The 19,785-nt window shown below is 37.6% G+C and overlaps 1 protein-coding gene across 3 annotated transcripts in view; it reads left to right on the forward strand.

Moving 5' to 3' along the window:
• Positions 1 to 19,785, forward strand: part of ATXN10 (ataxin 10) — a 179,920-nt gene that overhangs the window by 40,324 nt on the left and 119,811 nt on the right. For all 3 annotated transcript variants that reach the window (XR_011534625.1, XR_011534626.1, XM_070599860.1), the window contains exons 4-5: positions 8,955 to 9,051; positions 11,759 to 11,917. Coding sequence is in view for 1 of the 3 variants with exons in the window: in XM_070599860.1 (XP_070455961.1) it covers positions 8,955 to 9,051; positions 11,759 to 11,917 (256 nt within the window). In the remaining 2 variants the exon portion in view is untranslated. The remainder of the gene's footprint in view (positions 1 to 8,954; positions 9,052 to 11,758; positions 11,918 to 19,785) is intronic.

The following is a 19,785-nucleotide window of genomic DNA, read 5'->3' on the forward strand; positions in this document are numbered from 1 at the left end:
GAATAACAGGAGAAAATTAAACAAAGCTTTATAACATGTATACATGGGAGAGGCTCAGGCAAACTGAGCAACTCCCCAAAATGGCTGAAGCCACCACCTTAAATATCATCTTCAGCTAAAGACAAAGGAGGATGTTGGGGGTTGGGGGAGTCAGTTATAGGAGGTTACCAGATTATGCAGATTTGCCTTCCACATTGATTTATCAAGAGTTTCTAGAGATAAGGTCATCCCCCATTCTTCCTGGTACAGAGAGGAAGACACCTTTACAGATGGAGATTTCCTTTACAATGCAATTGTTTCTTAATAAAGGATAAGTAAATTCCACTTTTCAGAGTCTCTTTCCTGTCTGCAGTTTTCAAAAGTAACCAGCCCAAAATAATCCTCATGCCAAAGAGACATATCTTGGGTGTCCAATTCCTGTCCCTCACAGTATTAAGAGTTGTTCACAATTTAGGTAGCTGCAGTTGTATTAGTTTAATTAATTAATATATTTTTTATTGACTTGAGATTCACATAAGATAACCACTTTAAAGTGAAAAATTAAGTGGCATTTCGTGCATTCACAATATTGTGCAATTACCACCTCTATCTAATTGCAAATATTTCATCACCCCAAAAGGACACCCTGTACCCATTCAGCAGTTACTTTCCATTTCCCTCTCCCCTGAGCCCTTGGCAACCACTGTTCTAGGTTCTGTCTATGGATTTACCTATTCTGGAGTTTTCATACAAGTGGAATCATAGAATTATGTGACCTTTTTTGTCTGACTTCTTCCACGTAGCATAATGTTTTTTGAGGGTCATTTAGGTTGTGTCATCTATCACTACTTCATTTCTTTTTATGACTGAATAATATTCCACTGTATGAATATACCACATTGTTTATCTTTATTTGTTGATGGACTTTTGGGTTCTTTCCACCATTTGGCTAGTGAGCCACTATTTGGCTCTTTAGAATAGTGCTGCTGTGAATATGAGTGTACATATATTTATCTGAGTACCTGTTTTCAGTTCTTTTGGGTATATACCTAAGAGTGGAATTGCTGGGTCAGTTTTATATTTAAATTCTTAAGGAACTGCCAAAATTTTCTATAGTAAGCTGAACGATTTTACCTTTTCACGAGCAACGTACAAGGTTCTAGTTTTTCCATATCCTTACTGACATGCATTTCCCTTTTTGGGGTGTAGTCATCTTGGTGAGTGTGAAATGGTATCTCATTGTGGTTTTTTTCTTTTTTTCTTTTTTAAAGATTGGCACCTGAGCCAGCAACTGTTGCCAATCTTTCTTTTTTTTTTTTTTTTTTTTTTGCTTTTTCTCCCTGAATCCTCCCAGTACCTAGTTGTATATTTTAGTGTGGGTCCTAGTTGTGGCATGTGGGACGCCACCTCAGCATGGCCTGATGAGCAGTGCCATGTCTGCACCCAGGATCTGAACCAGTGAAACCCTGGGCCGCTGAAGTGGAGCGCTCAAACTTAACCACTCCACCATGGGGCTGGCCCCCTCATTGTGGTTTTGATTTGTGTTTCCTTAATGACTAATGATGTTGAACATCTTCTCATGTGCTTATTGGCCATCTGTAAATCTTCTTTGGGGAAAGGTCTATTCAAGTCCTTTGCCCAGTTTTTCATTGGTCTGTCTTTTTGTTGTTGAGTTGTAAGAGTTATTTATATATATTGTGGATACATGATTAGGAATTATGTTGAACCTATAGATCCATTTGAGGAGAATTGCCATCTTAATGATCTTGAGTCTTCAGTTCGTGGCTATGGAACATCTCTTCATTTATATAAGTGCCAGTTTTTTTCAGTTTATCAGTTTTAAGTAGTTGACTTGTGTTTATGGGCAGAGTTGGAAGGATATTACTGAGGCAAGAATGGAAATACAAGTTAAGTGATATTTCTCACTACCTTATTGAAAAAGACAGCTAACGATATTACTGTATTTTATTTGGAACTTAGTAATGCACTTTGGATTCAACAATGAAACTTAAAAAACTTTTATGGTATATTAGTTCAAACCTAATACAAATCTTTTACAAAGTATTCTGGTTCCCAATAAAGTGCCTGTGCTATCTTTTGACTATTTCTCTGTGAGAACCTTATTCTTGGTAGGGTTTTAGCAGGGTTTCTGTGCCAGTTTTTGGTTACCACTCTTGAAGTAAGAACTGTAATTACATTGTCAAAATAATATTTAGAGTATTATTTTCAGAGAATAATTGCAGTGGTGTGAGAGTATATTATGCTCATCAAATTTTATGTAAACACAAGCATGAGTTATTTTAATTGAGTTATTGGTGTTGTTTTTGGCTTTTATTCTTTTCTAATCTGTAAAAATAATGTTGGGATTTTTGACGGGCTTTGTAACATTTGCAATATTTACATAAAGATCAGTTGATAAGCTGTTTGGTAAAAGTAAACCATCATTTGTGCTTGTCCGGAGTTTTCTTCTCTTGTTTCTAGCACATCTTTAAACCTTTTCCTTCCCAGAATTGTGTTCTGATTCAGAGTGCTAATTTTTAGTTGCCTGGTCAGTTGTTGGGTCAGTTGGCTTTCAGACCAACTTTATTATGGTCTTTTTGTGTGTGTTATATTAAATTTTACAAGGTTTTGAGTATTCTAACATATTCAGTAGAAATAAAATTGTCATTTTAAACTATAACCTAAGATTAAAAATGAAGATTTTTAAATTATAAACCTTTTGCATAATTTCATTATAACTTTTAAAAACTCAGAAAAGTGGGAAAAAATAATTATTACTGTATATGCAGACTATATTAAGCACAACTGTTTTTTTGGTCATTTTTCAGTATTTGTATGGATGTGAATGGATACTTGAAATTTTGTATCCTGCTTCTTTATTTTAGATTATAATGTAGGACCCTCCTCAGCATGGATGCCTGGCATAGCTGGGGCATGGCCCTGGAGGGTTGAGGCTTGGTCAGTGGGGCCCTTGTTCCCTTCCTCCTTCTCTCCCTCCCTCTGTTCCTCTTTCCTTCCTTTTCTCCATCCACTCTGCCAGCTAGAGTACAACCAGGGAATGGAAACTGCACTGGAATTTGAACAGGCAAACTGTCATATAAAGAATTGTTCACTGTAACAAAGGCTTGAAATAACAAGATTGACTACTAAGTAATAAAGAGAATGCCAAAGAATACAGGAATTGCAGATATAATGAGTAGCCCAGTACCCCTAGGGCTGAGATGAGTGTCCATCTCATCTCGGCTCCCCTTCCTCTAAATCTGAGATCCAGGTGTTGTTGGAAAGGGCATGGTTGTGGCTCACTGGGTGGTAGTGAAGTCACTGAGGAGTGGTGTTGGTGGAACCATCCACAGGAAGGTACCATGACCCGGAACTTGCTTTGAAGCATCCTGAGGAAGTTTCTGCTTGCTGGACAGTGCTGGTTGGTCATGCTCTGCAGGAGCTAATCACTGAAGAAGATGTTCACAGCGGGAGATGGATGCCAGAGAGACAGCGTGCTGTGGAAGCCTGGCCAGAGGAGAACCCCAGAACCGCGAAGAGAAAAACCTCCTCTCCCTCTGTTCTCGCAGTGCCCTTCCAGTGCCTCCTCTGACAAGGCTGAGTATGCCAGTTGGCAAAGGAGACATATTTGAGGGCCTCACCTCTGTTTTTATAGAGTGGGCAATGAAGGATTTATTTGGGGCTGAGAGGCAGTGATTGATGACTGATACCACTCAAAAATGTTTTAAGCGCAGTCTGTGTTTTAAGCGCAGTCTGTGTAATGGAGCTCATGGATGTGAATCTCTTGGATATAAAGGACTTTGGAGAACCTTTAGTTCCTGTTGTGTTACATCCTCACAATCACAGTGTTATTTTCTCACTAATTTTTACCAATCTGGTGGGTGTTTAGTAGAATCTTGTGGTTTTCCCATCAGGATGAGCACTTTTCCATATATATATAATTATTATTTTTTTGCCTTTTGGATATCTGTGCTTTTTAAAGATTTTTTTTTTTTTGCTGCCCTTGTATCTATTGGATTGTTTTTTTAAATGATTTATAAGAGCTCCTTTAATGTATTCTGTGTATAAATCCTATGGCAGTTATGTGTTCCATATCTTTTCCTATTCTTTGGATAGTTTTAGGGTTTTTTTTTACTCTTTTTATGGTGTCTTGAGAAAAAAATGTTCTTAATTTTAATCTAGTCTATTAATATTTTTCTTTATGGGTATTATTTTATGTCTTATTTAAAATAACCTTTGTTATTCTGCAGTGTTGTTTTCTATTTTTACTTTTTTACATTTAGATGTAGTACTTGGAATTGAATTTTCTGTGTTGTATGAGGAAGGAGTTGAATTTCCATTTTTCCATGCTGATACCCAGTTGTTCCAGTGTTATTTTTTTAATTTAATTTTTTTGGTGCGGAAGGTTTGCCCTGAGCTAACATCTGTTGCCATCTTCCTCTTTTTGTATGTGAGCTGCCGCCACAGCATGGCCACTGACAGGCGAGTGGTATAGGTCCACCTGGGGACCAAACCTGGGCTGCTGAAGCAGAGCGCAGCAAATGTAACCACTGGGCCACTGGGGCTGTCCCCCAGTGATATTTTTTGAAAAGACCATCTTTTACTCAGTGATTTGCTGTCATGTCTCTGTTATTAATCACATGTCAGTATGGATCGGAGTTTATTTCTTGTTCTGTTCTTTTCTTTCGGTCTGTCTGTTGCCCCAGTACCACACTGTTAGCTACAATTGATTACTGTCTTGTGAAGACGAGTCCTCTTACCTAGTTACTTTCAACAGCATCTCAGCTATTCTTGGCCCTTTATATTTTGATGTACATTTTAGAATCATTTTGTCAAATTACACAGACACACGCAAGCATATACACATCTGATGTATAAAATTACACACACGCGCACACTCAGTTGGGCTTCAGATTCACATCGCATTTAATCTCTAGATAAGAACTGAGTCGTCTGATCTGAATAAGGTGCAATTCTTCGCTTGTTCTACTTGAATGTCGCTCAGTCAAGTTTTAGAATTTTTTCCTTCGTGATATTGTACATCATTTTTAGTTACATTTTTGATGCTTTATAAATGGTCTCTTTTCTTGATATTTTTGCTTGTTCCTTATATAGAAGTAATACTGATTTTTTATATTGACTTTCAATCCAGCAACTTCTGTGAACTCTCTTACTAATTTAAACAGTTTATACACTTAAAAAATATTTTCTATTTCTATTAGAAATGACATTTCATCTGTGGGGGAAAAAGACGGTTTGGTTTCTTCTTTTCCAATCCTTAGGCCTTTTACTTCTTTTTCTTGCTGGCCAGATTTTCAATACAATGTTGATTAGAAATGGTGATAGCAGGTACCTCTGACTCATTCCCTTTCAAAAGGCATACTCTCTTTCTCTACACTTAGCCACTAATTATCGTGTGTGCTATAGATTTTTTGTTGATGCCCATTTTTAGGTTAAAGAAGTCCTCTTCTATTGATGGCTAGGAGGTATTTTTTGGTTTGTTTTTTTAAAATTCTGAATGGGTGTTGAATTTTGTCAGCTGCATTTTTTGCAGTATTTGAGATGATCAGATGAGTTTTTCCTTTATTAGGTTAATGTGGTCACTTATAAATTTTGATTTTCTAATGTTAAAGCAGCTCTCAACGCAGGTATAAATTCAACTTTGTCGTGTTATATATCACTAGACTCATTTTGTTAATATGTTTTTAGTATTTTTTACATGAGCGTTATTATTTTCCTTTCTCAAACTATTCTTGTTCTGACTTGGGTATTGTAGTTATGTTAGCCTCATAAAATTGGTTTGAGAGTCTACTCTCTTTTTTTCTCTTCTCTGGAAGATTTGTGTAAATTGGAATTATTTCTCCCTTGAATGTGAACTGGCCAGTGAATCCTTCTGGGTCTAGGATTTTCTTTGTGGGAAGATGTTTGACTCCTGATTCAGTTCCCTTAATAGTTATAGGACTCTTCACATGTTCCTTGAGTATTTTTCCAACTCAGTTTTCATTACTTGTATTCTAGGGTTTTGTTCATTTCATTTAAACTTTCAAACAGTTTGGCATAATGTTGTTTGTAATGTTTTCTGATTTTCTTTTCTGATGTCTGCGAGATCTGTGGAGTATCCTTTTTTTTTCATTTCTGAAAATTTAGTGTCTGTTATTTGTGCCTTTTCTCTTTTTGGATCAGTCTTTCCAAAGGTTGGTCAATATTGAACTTTCTGAAGAATCAAATTTTGGGTTTGTTGATATTCGCTATTTTATGATTGTTTTCAATTTTAATAATTTCTTGTTCTTAATTTTTCTTTTCTCCTTCATTTTTTTGGGTTATCTTGCTATTCTTTTTGTAATTTCTTGAAAAGAATGCCCAGCTCATTTATTTTCATCACTCTTCTCTCCCAACATATACATTTTATAAAGCTATAAATTTCACTCTACTGTTTTAGCTGCATCTCAAAAGTTTTGGTTTGTAGTGTTTTTGTTATCATTTGTCTTGAAATGTTTGATTTCCATTATTATTTCTTTTTTGTCTTCATGGGTTCTTTAGAAGTGTATCTTTTAGTTTTCAACATATGGGGATTTTCTAATTATTTTTGGATTTACTCCCCCAAATAATTGCATATTTGCACTTATTCTCATAATTGCATATAAGCATAATTGCAGTGTGGTAAGTGAACATTATCTGTATATAAGTCCTTTAAAATTTGTTGAGTATTGTCTTTTGTTCCATTATGTGGTGAAATATTATTTTACAGTGTGCTGTATGTCCTTGAGAAGACTGCATATTTTTCAGTTAAAAAAATTTTCCTTTTATCAGTCAACTTCATATGTAACTACCAGGTAGATATTCTGATAAACATGAGGTAATGCTCTTACCATATTGGGTTGATATAGTCAGAGGGATGATTCCAGAATTGTGATGCTTTAGAATTGCCTAACTTTGGTGGAGTTACTTACAACCTCTGTGGGTCTTGGTTTCCTGTGCTCTGTAATGAGGATAAAAGTACCTGTTTCAAGAATAAGATTCTTAGTCAGGATTCATACAGTAAGCACTGAGGTTTCCTTTTAGAGTCTCTGACCACAAGAGCAAACACTTGTTTTCATTTAACATTTGGAAATCTGACTTTTTAAACTAGCATTTGTCAGGTTTGTATTGTATGCTAGTAGAGAGCGGGGCAGGGGAGCATTGATTGCATCCCCTACTATGTGCTCAGCACTGTTGGTGAGCTCACATTTCATCCTTACAATACTCTACAGAGCAGATATTATTATCCACATTTTGTGGTGAGGAAATTGGATCTCAAAGGTTAAATAACTTGCTCAGGTTCCTACTAAGTTGGGAATGGAACTTACGTCTTTTTCTTTTTTGGTCACTACTAAACAGTTTTATTTTATTGTTATTCTCTTTTTGATAGACTTAATTTTTTAGAACAGTTTTAGATTCACAGCAATATTGAGAAGAAGATACAGAGATTTCTCATATATCTCTTGCCCCTACACCCACACAGCTTCCCCCACTTTCAACATCTGGCACCAAAATAGTACATTGGTTGTATCATTCTCACCCAAAGTCCAGTTTACATTAGAGTTCACTCTTGGTGTTGTACATCCTGTGGGTTTGGACAAATGTATAATGGCGCGTATCCGCCATTGCAGTGTCACGCGGAATAGTTTCCCCGTCCTAGAAGTCCTCCGTGCCCCTCCTGCTCAGCCCCCTCCTCTGACCCTGGCAACCACTGATCTCTTTACTGTCTCCATAGTTTTGCCTTTTCTAGAATGTTATATAGCTGGAATCATACAGTATGGAGCCTTTTCAGATGAGCTTCTTTCACTTAGTAATATGTGTTTAAGTTTCCTCCATGTCTTTTCATGGCTTGATAGCTCATTTCTTTTAAGTGCTGAATAAAATTCCATTGTCTGGATGGACCACAGTTTATCTGCTCACCTACTGAAGGACTTCTTGGTTGCTTCCAGGTTTTGGCACTTGTGCATAAAGCATAAACATCATGTGCAGGGTTTTGTGTGGACGTAGGTTTTTAATTACTTTGGGTAAATAACAAGGAATGTGATTGTTGGATTATGTGCTAAGAGTATGTTTAGTTTTGTAAGAAACCACCAAACTGTCTTCCAAAGTGGCTGTACCGTTCTGCATTCCCACCAGTTACTCCACATCCTTGCTGGCATTTGGTGTTGTCAGTGTTCTGAATTTTGTTCAATATTCTGCAGTTTTATTTGGTGAAATATTTGAAATATGTTAGCTAGGTTTTATTAAATCTTATTCAAATCTTTTAAATATACTGATATTTTTGTCTGGTTGTTCTATAAGTTACTGAGAATAATATACTGAGAAAGATATATTACTATTGCTGAATTTAATTGTGCATTTTTCTTTCCTCTGTACTTTTGTCAGTTTTTCTTTTGTATGTATTTTTGAGGACATTATATTATTAGGTGATTCCAATTTAAAATTGTTCTATCTTTTTGGTGAATTAAGTCATTCCGAAATGACTTTTTAAAAAAATGTCCAATAATGCTTTTTGCGTTGAGGTTTATCGTGTCTGATTTTAAGTGGTATGTGACTTCCTTTTTAGGTTGGTATTTGCCTAGTCTATCTTTTTACCATTTTTTAACTTCCAGTACTTCTATAGCCTTATGTTTTAGATGTCTGTTTTTAATAGCATGTAGTTGGATTTTTAAAAATCCAGTCTAACTGTCTTTTAATTGGAGCATGTATTCCAGTGATATTTCATGTGATTACAGGTATATTTGTGTTTACATTTACAATCCTTTTAAGAAGTTAGTTTTTTATAGAGTACATTGCTTTGGTAAGGCATTTAAAATGTCATGCCCAAAGTTTCATTGTGGCAAGAGATTTTATAGTTAGAAGAAGATAATAGAAACTTCCTGTTTAATAACATGTGGAATATTTCTTATTAAGATGTATTTATTCAGTATATCTTTTTTCCTTTTATGAATCCTCAGCTTTTCGTTGTGGTCTCCAGTTTTTAGGCAACGTTGCCTCACGGAACGAAGATTCCCAGTCTATTGTTTGGGTACATGCTTTCCCAGAACTCTTTCTGTAAGTGTATTGATACAAGATTTTCTAACTTCTGAAAAGGTTGTGGTTATATCATTCCATTTACGTAAAGTTCTCAAACAGGAAAAACTAACCTTTAGTAATAGAATTCGGGATAACGGTTGTGTTGGTGAGTGGTGGCGAGTTCAGTGCCGACTGGGAGAGGGCACCAGGCAGTCTCCTGGGATTCCTAGAAGTGTTCTATATCTTGATTGGGGGGATAGTTACATAAGTATATACATATCTGATAATTTATTGGGCTGTGCACTTAAGATTTAAGCATTTTATTATATGTTTTACTTTAAGAAAATGAAAGTTTTGGTTAAAGTAAGAAATATTTAAATAAAGACATAAAGACACTGTAATTTATAAGAAAAAAGCATAAAACATTGAAGTATGGTCAATGAAGTAATCGTTCATTCATTTATTGAGCACCTTGTACATGCTCAGCACAATGTTACATGTTTTGGTAGATATGGAGAACTGTACATATAGATAGCCAATCCGTTTATCTAAATTGGTTCATGGTACTTTTCCTGGTGATTTACACTTTGTTCTGACCAGCTCTGTTAGATCCTAAGGAATTGAGCGTTGAGATAAAAGGTGAGCAGGTAATGGAGGCAGGATGGGTCATAGGAAAGGCACTGCCTGGGAGCAAGAGGCCTGGCTTCTAATCTGTTGCCAGCGAATGGGGTGTTTTTGGTGGTGGCAGCAATATAAGCAGCAGAGCAGCAGCTATTGTTTGAATTCCCTGAGCTGGGTATTTTCTGTAAGTTATTCCTGTCCTGTACAATAGCCCTGTGGGGCAAGTGGTTCTGTCCCCATTTGGACAGATGAGGGAACTGTCGCTTGTTGAGTAAATGGCATAGCTGGAATATAAACCCTGTGCTGCTTTCTGAATTCCAAAGCCTATGAGTGTAGGCTTTTTGTTTTTTTTATTTTTAAATTTTTGAAATTTTTTGGTGAGGAAGATTGGCCCTGAGTTAACATCTGTGCGAATCTGCCTCCATTTTTTTATGTGGGACACCACTACAGCATGTGGTCTAAGTGCATGCCTGGGATCTGAACCTGTGAACCCTGGGCTGCCAAAGCAGAGCGTGAGAACCTAACCACTGTGCCACCGGGCTAGCCCCTAGTGTAGGCTTTCAAAATACCAGCTGCCTAAATTCTGTGTGGCCATCCTGGTTGTATAGATTTTCTGGGCTCATCTATAATGTATAGTGGTAGGATCAGATAAATTCTAATATTCTCTCTAGTTCCCTGAGTCTATAACTGGCTCTTAAATTCCTGCAAATAATCAGAGGTGAAAGCATAAAATCTATATAATATAATAATAATTGAGCTTAGGTGGAAGGGAAAAACTGTGGAGTTCAATCTACAGAAGTAGAAGTTACTCAGTTTGGAGAATTCATTTCTTTAAAACATTTTGAACACCTACTATTTGCCAGGTTGTGAGCTGGATAAATGGGATACGAGTAATTTAGATATATTCATTACTCCCAAAATGCCCATGCTGTGGTCGGTGACAGAAGGGAATAGACAAGCACACTGCGGTGTAAGAACTAACATAACTCGGGTAAATCCAGGTGTTACAGGACACAGAGGAGAGGCTCTTGAACGGGTGTAGGCGGTCAGAGAAGTCCTAGCAGTTTACATGTTATCCTCACAGAAGCCCTGTGAGAGAGGCTGAGGTCTTGTTACTGTGTTCCATTTTTATATCAGAAAACAAAGTGAAAGAGCTTATGTGACTTCCTTCTGTATGTGTTTGTGAGACAAATATAAGCAAATTTGAATTCCAGCTTTGGCAAGTACTAGCTTTGTGCCCTTGAGCACGTAAAGTCAACACGTTATTTATGTGTAATATAAGGATAATACCTCCTCCAGAAGAGTATTATGAAGTCTGAATGAAAAAAAAACCCTGCCTTAGTGCACAACCCATAATATAATTGACAGTCAATAAATTAGTGACATTCCTAAGATCGCATAGCTGATAGATACATGAACCAGGACTTATATTGAGGCTCTTGACTTCAGATTCTGTTTCTTGCTGATATACCATCTTTGCCTTAAACATTCTATCCCTTGTAACTATTAAAGAATTTCTTGGGCCCGCCCGGTGGCGCTAGCAGTTAAGTGCCCATGTTCCGCTTTGGCGGCCCAGGGTTCGCCGGTTCAGTTCCCAGGTGTGGACATGGCACTGCTTGGCAAGCCATGCTGTGGTAGGTGTCCCACATATGAAAGTAGAGGAAGATGGGCATGGATGTTAGCTCAGGGTCAGCCTTCCTCAGCAAAAAAAAAAAAAGAGGAGGATTGGCAGCAGTTAGCTCAGGGCTAATCTTCCTCAAAAAAAAAAAAAAAAAAATTTCTTTAGTCATTGAGGTATCAGTTTTTGCCTTTTAATTTTTCTTTCTAACAAGAATGAACATTTTAATGCTTTATAAATGTAATCATTTTATCTTTTTCTTTAATCAGCTGTTATTTGCTTTTTGCTTCTGAGTCATAAGTCAACTGCAACTTTAATATTGGGTACTTTGTGTTGTGACTATATTTTGCTATTTTTACAGTAAATGTACTTGTTTCAGAGTGTTGTAATTCTTCATTAAATCCATAAAAATGTGTATGTACTGAATTTGTTAATGGGATTATTATTTATATGTTATATTTTATCATGTTGCTAAATTGGGCTAACACCCATTTCTTTATTTGGAAGGTCTTGCTTAAATCATCCAGACAAAAAAATTGTTGCCTACTCATCGATGATTTTGTTCACATCCCTTAATTCTGAAAGAATGAAAGAATTGGAAGAAAACCTCAATATTGCAATTGATGTCATAGAAGCCCACCAGAAGCACCCTGAATCAGAATGGCCGTAAGTATCTTCTTAGAAATTTGATTGCTTAAGAACATCCTGACAGATCTCTTTCCTTATAGTGGTTTTAAGTCAAAGTTTGAATTATAATAATTGATCAGTAAGTTAAAAATTAACGTATGTTGGCAAAATAAAAGTTTCTTGGCAGAACCTGGAGGCCTTATGAAAGAGGTGGAGTGAGGTTTGAGTTGGAACTTGAAGGATAAGGAGAATTCTTTAAGGTGGTGAGGACAAGGAGGGCATTCCTAGTGCATGAAGCAACACACTGTGAATGTGTGTAGGCGCTTTTGGAGTACAGACATACCTTGGAGATTTTGCGGGTTTGGTTCCAGACCACTGCAGTAAAGTGAATATTGCAGTAAAGTCACATGAATTTTTTGTTTTCCAGTGCATATAAAAGTTATGTTTACACCATACTGTAGTCTATTAAGTGTATAATAGCACAATGTGTTAAAAAATAATGTGCGTACTTTAATTAAAAAATGCTTTATTGCTAAAAAATGCTAACCATCATCTGAGCCTTCAGCAAGTTGTAATCTTTTTGCTGGTGGGAGGGTCTTGTAGAAAACACAGCATCTGTGAAACATAATAAAGCGAAGCGCATAAAATCAGGTATGCTTGTATACAGATGAGACCATTTTGGCTGCAATAGATGGTTCATTAAATATTAGAGGTTGATAATGTGTCTTGTGGGCATCTGTTCAGAAGAAAAATTCACTGTCATTCAAATGTTTCCCCCATGTATAATACATCATTTCTCTGTAGTTGCTTTTTAAGATTTCTCTTTGTCTTTTCAGAAGTTTATGATGTCTTGGTATGGATTTCTTTGAATTTATCTTATTTGGATTCCCTCAACTTCTTGAATCTGTATAGGTTTATGTCGTCAAATTTGGGAAGTTTTCAGCCATTATTTGTTTGAATACTTTTTCAGCCTCACATTCTTTGTCTTCTCCTCCTGGGCCTCCGTGTCAGGCCACTGTGAGGCCAAGGCTGAGGCTGACTGACCAGTAAAGACACAAAGGTCCACTTGTAGATTTAGACAGCTTGTTGCTTATGTGGACAGGAAAAGAATAAGCCATGATCCTTGTGATCCTTGTCCCACATGCCACAAAGGGGTTGGATGACTGGAATGAGAATTGTGAGATACTTCGTTGCTGAGGGGCCGCTTCCTGACTGCTTGAAGTGGTTTCATATTCTGAAGGGGCAGGGCAGCAAGCTTCATGCCCTGCCGGACAATACCTCATCAGACCCGTCTCATGACAGCCTCCCATGGGGCAAGGAGGAGACGGCCTCAGAAGCTCAGGCCTCCCATCTTCCGTGTTCCGGGAGGGTAACAGGTATCAGGCTTTTGCCTGTGTGGCCGCTATGGATATGGACGAGGTCACCAGGGCACTGTGGTGGAGCAGTTCCCTATACTCTGATGATAGGAAAGGCAGTCATGCACTATTGTCCCACAGGTCCCTGAGGCTTGTTCAGTTTGTTTGCTTTTTTAAAGATTGGAACCTGAGCTAACTGTTGCCAATCTTCTTTTTTTTTTTTTTTCTGCTTTTTCTCCCCAAATCCCCCCAGTACCTAGTTATATATTTTAGTTGTGGGTCCTTTTAGTTGTGGCATGTGGGATGCCGCCTCAGCGTGGCTTGATGAGCAGTGCCATGTCCGTGCCCAGGATCCGAACCAGTGAAACCCTGGGCCACCGAAGCAGAGCGCGTGAACTTAACCACGGGGCCGGCCCCAGTTTGTTTTCTGTTCGGTCTGTTTGCTCTGCTACACCAGTACCTCACTGTCTGGGTTACTGTAGCTTTGTATAAGTTCTGAAATTGAGAACTTTGTCTTCCAGCTTTGTTCCTCTTTTTCAAGATTTTTTGGGCTGTTCTGAATCCCTTGTGCTAACATACCCATTTTAGGATCAGTTGTGATTTTAGGATCTAATTAAGATCCAGTTTCAGTTTCTTCAGACAAGTAGCTGGAATTTGATAGGGATCGTGTGAATCCGTAGTTCAATTTGGGGAATATTGCTAGATGAAGTTTTCCAATCCATGAATAGGAGATACCTTTCCATTTGTTTAGGCCTTTAATTTCTTCAGTGATGATGTGTAGTTTTTTAGTGTACAAATCTTTCATGTCTTTAGTTAAACTTATTCTAAGTAATTTATTCTTTTTGATGCTATTACAAATGGAATTGTTTTCTTAATGTCATTTATGGATTGTTAATTGCTAGTATATAGAAATACAATTGATTTTTGTACATTGATTTTATATCCTGCAACCTTGCTGAACTTATTTATTAGTTCTAATAGGGTTTTTGTGATTTTTAGGATTATCTGTATACGGGATCATGTCATCTGCCAATTAGATATAGTTTTACTTTTCTCTTTCCAATTGAGTTGCCTTTTATTTCTTTTTCTTAGCTAATTGCTCTGACTAGAAATTCCAGTACAGTGTTGAGTAGAAGTGGGGAGAGCAGATATGTGTCTTATTCTTCATCTTAGGGGGAAAGCTTTCAGTCTCTCACCGCTGAGTATGATAATAGCTGTGGGTTTTTTTTTTTTAAGATTTTATTTTTTCCTTTTTCTCCCCAAAGCCCCCCGGTACATAGTTGTGTATTCTTCGTTGTGGGTTCCTCTAGTTGTGGCATGTGGGACGCTGCCTCAGCGTGGTCTGACGAGCAGTGCCATGTCCGCGCCCAGGATTCGAACTGACGAAACACTGGGCCGCCTGCAGCGGAGCGCGCGAACTTAACCACTCGGCCACGGGGCCAGCCCCAATAGCTGTGGGGTTTTTGTAGATGCCCTTAGTCAGGAGGAGGAACTTTCCTTCTACTTACTCCTAGTTTGTTGAAGGTTTTTATCAAATGCTTTTTCTGCATCTATTGAGGTTTTTGTCCTTTATTTGATTACTATAGTGTATTGCAGTGATTAAGTTTTTTTTTTTTAAACCAACCTTTCATTCCTGGGATAGATCCCACTTGCCTATGGTATATAATCCTTTTTATATGTTGCTGGATTTGGTTTGCTCATATTTTGTCATGTATTTTTGTGTCTTTATTGATAATGCATATTGGTCTGTAGTTTTTTTTTTCTTGTGATGTCTTTGTCTGGTTTTGGTATCAGGTTAATAGTGGCCTCACAGAAGGAGTTAGGAAGTGTTCTCTTCTGTTTTTGTTATTTTTAGAAAGAGTTTGTGAAGAATTGGTGTTAATTCTTCTTTAAATCTTTGGTAGAATTCACCAGTAAAGCCATCTGGTCTTGGGCTTTTCATTGTGGGAAATCTGTTAATTACTAATTCAATCTCTACTTGCTATAGATCTCTCCAGATTGTTTGCTTCGTCTTGGGTCAGTTTTGGTAGTTTGTCCCTTTCTAGGACTTTGTCCATTTGGCCTTGGCAGTCTAATGTGTTGGCCCACAGTTGTTCATAGTATTTCCTTAGAATCCTTTTTATTCATGTGAGGTTGGTGGGAATGTTCACTCTTCATTCCCAGTTTTAGTAATTTTAGTTTTCTCTCTAATTTTTGGTCACTGTTGCTTAAGATTTGTCAGATTTTTTGATCTTTTCAGAGAAGCAACTTTTGGTTTCATTGATTTTTCTTTATTGATTTTCTGTTCTCTGTTTCATTTGTTTCTGCTATAACCCTTCCTTCTGCTTGCTTTGGGTTTAGTTTGCTCCTTTTCTAGTTTCTTAAGATAGAGGTTAGATTATTGATATGATGAAATCCTCCTTTGTTACATAGGCATTTATATCTATAAATTTCCTTGTAAGAACTGCTGTAGCTGTATCTCATAAATTTTGGTATGTTGTGTTTTAATTTTCATTTGTATCAAATTATACTCTAATTTTTCTGATGACTTTTTTTCTTTGACCCATTGATTATTTAGGAGTTTGTTATTTAATTTCCACATATTTCTGTATTTCCTAAATTTCCTTTTGTTATTGATTTCTAATTTCATTCCATTGTGGTCAGAGAACACACTTTATAATATAATTTCACTCTTTTTAAATATATTGAGGCTTGTTTTATGGCCTAACATCTGGTCTATCATGGAGAATGTTCCGTGTACACTTGGGAACACTGTGTATTCTGGCTTTGGTGGAATGTTCTGTAGGTGCCTCTAGGTCCACTTGGTGTCTGGTGGTGTTCAAGTCTCTTAATTCCTTGATGATCTTCTGTCTAGTTGTTCTCTTCATTATTGAAAGTGGATTATTTTCTGTTTCTCTCTTCAGTTCTGTCAGCTTTTACTTCCTTCTTTCTCCTACTCTATTGTTAGGTACATATATATGTTTGTAATGGCTATGCCTTCTTAAGGACTTGACCTTTTCATTATAATGAAATTCATCAGAAATTTTTGCTGTTTTTCTTTTAATAGACCTCTTCTCCTGTTTTCCTTAAAACTGCTTTTTATGTGTGTTTCCACATAGTGGTCAGTGTGTTTAGGGCAAAGATTGTCTCTGGGTGGAGCCTCAAGCTGCCAGTAATCTCACTTGCATTTCAAAAGTAAGGTGTGAGCTTTCTCAGTTTTGACTTCTTTCAGTGTAAACTTTATTGTTCTGTTGAAATAATACCTAGTTTTGTTTTGTTTTTTTTAAAGATTTTATTTTTCCCTTTTTTCCTCAAAGCCCCCCGGTACCTAGTTATGTATTTTTAGTTGTGGGTCCTTCTAGCTGTGGTATGTGGGACGCCGCCTCAGCGTGGCTTGATGAGCAGTGTCATGTCCGTGCCCAGGATTCGAACCAGCGAAACCCTGGGCCACTGAAGCGGAGCACACGAACTTAACCACTTAGCCACAGGGCCGGCCTCCATTCCTAATTTTTAAATGATTTATTTTTCTGAACATTTATTTGTATTTGAGTTGCCATTTGTACACAAACAGAAGTTGGTATATGAAAGTATCGTGATATTGTGCTTGGCCTAGAAAACCTCCCTCAGTGTGCAAGTATTTCATGAACATGGCGGATGAATCGTGAGAGTCCCCTTATTTAGAGAAATTTTCTGTGGCTGAACTCTCTTTCATTTGTTAAGTATCTTGGATCTATATTTTAACCATCTGCAATTTTTAGCAGCATAGAATAAAGGGCAGAATGTCATAAAGAGCGGAATATAAAATCTGCTTCAGAATAGCTCAAGTTAAAGTTATCAAAAACCCTAAATGGAATTAGACAGGAAAAAGGATAGAAAGTAGTATTAGTAGTTAACTGATGTCTTCTCCAGTACAGACACTGAATACTTTGAGTTGTGTGAGAGGAACTCTGCATTTGGTAAATAAAAATGGGATCACAAAATATCCAGAGGCTTCCAACAAAATTGTTAATTTTTCCCTGTAGGGGGCCAGCCCAGTGGTGCAGTGGTTAAGTTTGTGTGCTCCGCCTCAGTGGCCCAGAGTTTGCCAGTTTGGATCCCGGGGGTGGACATATGCACTGCTTGTCAAGCCATGCTGTGGCAGGCGTTCCACTTATAAAGCGGAGGAGGATGGGCACAGATGTTAGCTCAGGGCCAGTCTTCCTCAGCAAAAAGAGGAGGATTCGTGGCGGATGTTAGCTCAGGGCTAATCTTCCTCCAAAAGTTACTTCTCACTGTTAAATATGAACCCATGCCTGAAAATTAAAGAACACCTGCTTTTGCCCTCACACCCCCCCAACATTATGGGATGGCTGATGCAGAGTGCAAAACTACATGGTGTTAGGATTCATGGGTTTAGTATCTTTTCTTGGAAAGGGACAAATGTAAGGTTTCAATAACTTTGAGTCTTTTTATTTAGGTACACAAGAAACACAGGAAAGAGTAGGCGAGAAAGGCTTTGGCACTACTCAGTTTGAATTATTCGGATAATGTCCTTCTAAAAATGTTTGTTCCTTTTGTTTGTAGGTGTGAAAGATGTTTTCATGCTCTTGGATAACCCTGGATGAATCCAAGGGTTGAATTTTGGCATTTGAATTCATCTAAATCTGGCAGCCCAGTAAATGTGCCTTACAAATGCAATGTTCAGGAAACCCTAGCTACTATAATGTTTTTTCAGAGATAGTAACTCATTTGTTTTCTAGTAGAAGCATCTCCACTGAATCAACAGACTGATGGTTTCCTGTCTTAATGGTCCTCACATAAAAACTTACACATAATTGATAACCATGTAAATTACCATTTTCGAGTTGCAAGGAAAACATCTATCTCCCATTGGCATTCTGTCATCATTGCTTTATGTGTATAATATTATTTGCACTTAGTATTATATATTAAATGTTATGCCATAAGGTGGTGTAGCAAAGAATTCCCATCGTTTGTATGGGTGTCCACACAGAACACTTTTTCCTGCCTGTATTTGTAAGTTGAATGTGAGTGACAATTGTTCTGATCCTCTGAATAGTTCTAAAGTTAAAGTAAAAATGTCACTATCTTTACTCACTGGTAGGTGTTTATTCTTTGTTGAATGAAAGAAAGAATGAATGAGTTTTACCCTTAATCATTTTGAACTGAAAGCAACATGAAGAACCAGACCTCAGGTTTTTAAGTTCACCCGAACTCCTTTCCAGAGAGGCTGCTTGAGCAAATGGCAAGCTTGATACAGGGGAACATTCTAGGAGCAACCACAGAAGTCAGGAAACTGAGTGCTTATTTTGGCTTTAGGTAACCAAGGGACCTCACCAAGACACTAAAAAACTTCGATGGGCCTCTCTTTCCTTATTTTTAAAATGAAGGAATTGATTTAGATTAGAAGTTTCCAGATTTTCGTATTTCATGTCCATAAAGACTTATGGACATGGTCTCATTCACTAGAGCGGGTGGTTGGGTGGCAGAGCCGCCTCTCTTGATGTCTGTCTCTGAGCCTTGCATGGCAGCACTGCTTCCACTCTCTCTTCTGCAGCGTCGTGGGAAGATGTCATCTTGCCCTTTGAGTACCTTGCCTTTTTAATTTATTTAATTAAAGTGAATGAGGCAGTAATCAGTTCTCTTGACTTTTAAAGCATATGGTTTTGCATTTGACTGGTTACCCAGTGAGTATGAGTGTGACATCATTCCACTCAGTGCTTATCTGAATAACTCAAAAGTGCAAAGGAATGCTTAGTAGGTTTACCTGAAAAATGGACAGTTCATCTGTGCCTCCGTGCATACTAGCAGAGTTTTTCCTACCAGTTGGAGAGCTGCCCCTCCGTCCTCCCTGGTTTGGGGCCTGGTTTACACTGAGGAGCGGTGCTGAAGCAGCTTCGCTTGGTCTTAATGTGGGCCTGCCATGAAGACACTGCTGAGAGTGCTGTCCACCATGTCATAGGAGAAGGGGCTGTGGTCTCCAGGCAGGGAATAATTGCCCTTTCCATGAGGCTCTGGTTTGCTTTTATCTTGGAGAACCTGTGGTTTAGAAACTGCTTCTGCTCTATACAGGCTTTTAGGAAACTCAGAAAAGATTAAAGATGCTAACTTCAAACAAATAAATAAATTCAGTAATTATTGATTGAGTTTTTTAAGTGTGTCAGGTACTGTGCATGGCACTGGAGATCCAAAATTTTAAGACACTACATTTTAATGAGAGAGACAGATAATGAACAAAAGACCCCAAATATATGACAAATATTAGATAAATTCTTTGAAGAAAAATTTACAGCAATGTTTTGTGTGCTAAGCTGTCCCTTGGAGTGGTTCTTGGCTCATCATAAACACTATAAAGTATTAGCTTTTCATTAGTAGTAATTTAAATATGATTGATGGAGAGGACAGACAGTGAAAAAACATCAGGTCATGATTACATGCTTTAGTGAGGTGAGGTGATGAAGAGTGACTAGGTCCTTCTTTAACATTTGGAGATCAAGGAAACCTTTTCTGGGTTGGTGACATTTGAGCAGAGAACTAGATCGCCAACCATTTGAAGATCTGTGGGTAAACGTG

This window comes from Equus przewalskii, chromosome 29, assembly GCF_037783145.1.
Source record: "Equus przewalskii isolate Varuska chromosome 29, EquPr2, whole genome shotgun sequence".
NCBI lineage: Eukaryota > Metazoa > Chordata > Mammalia > Perissodactyla > Equidae > Equus > Equus przewalskii.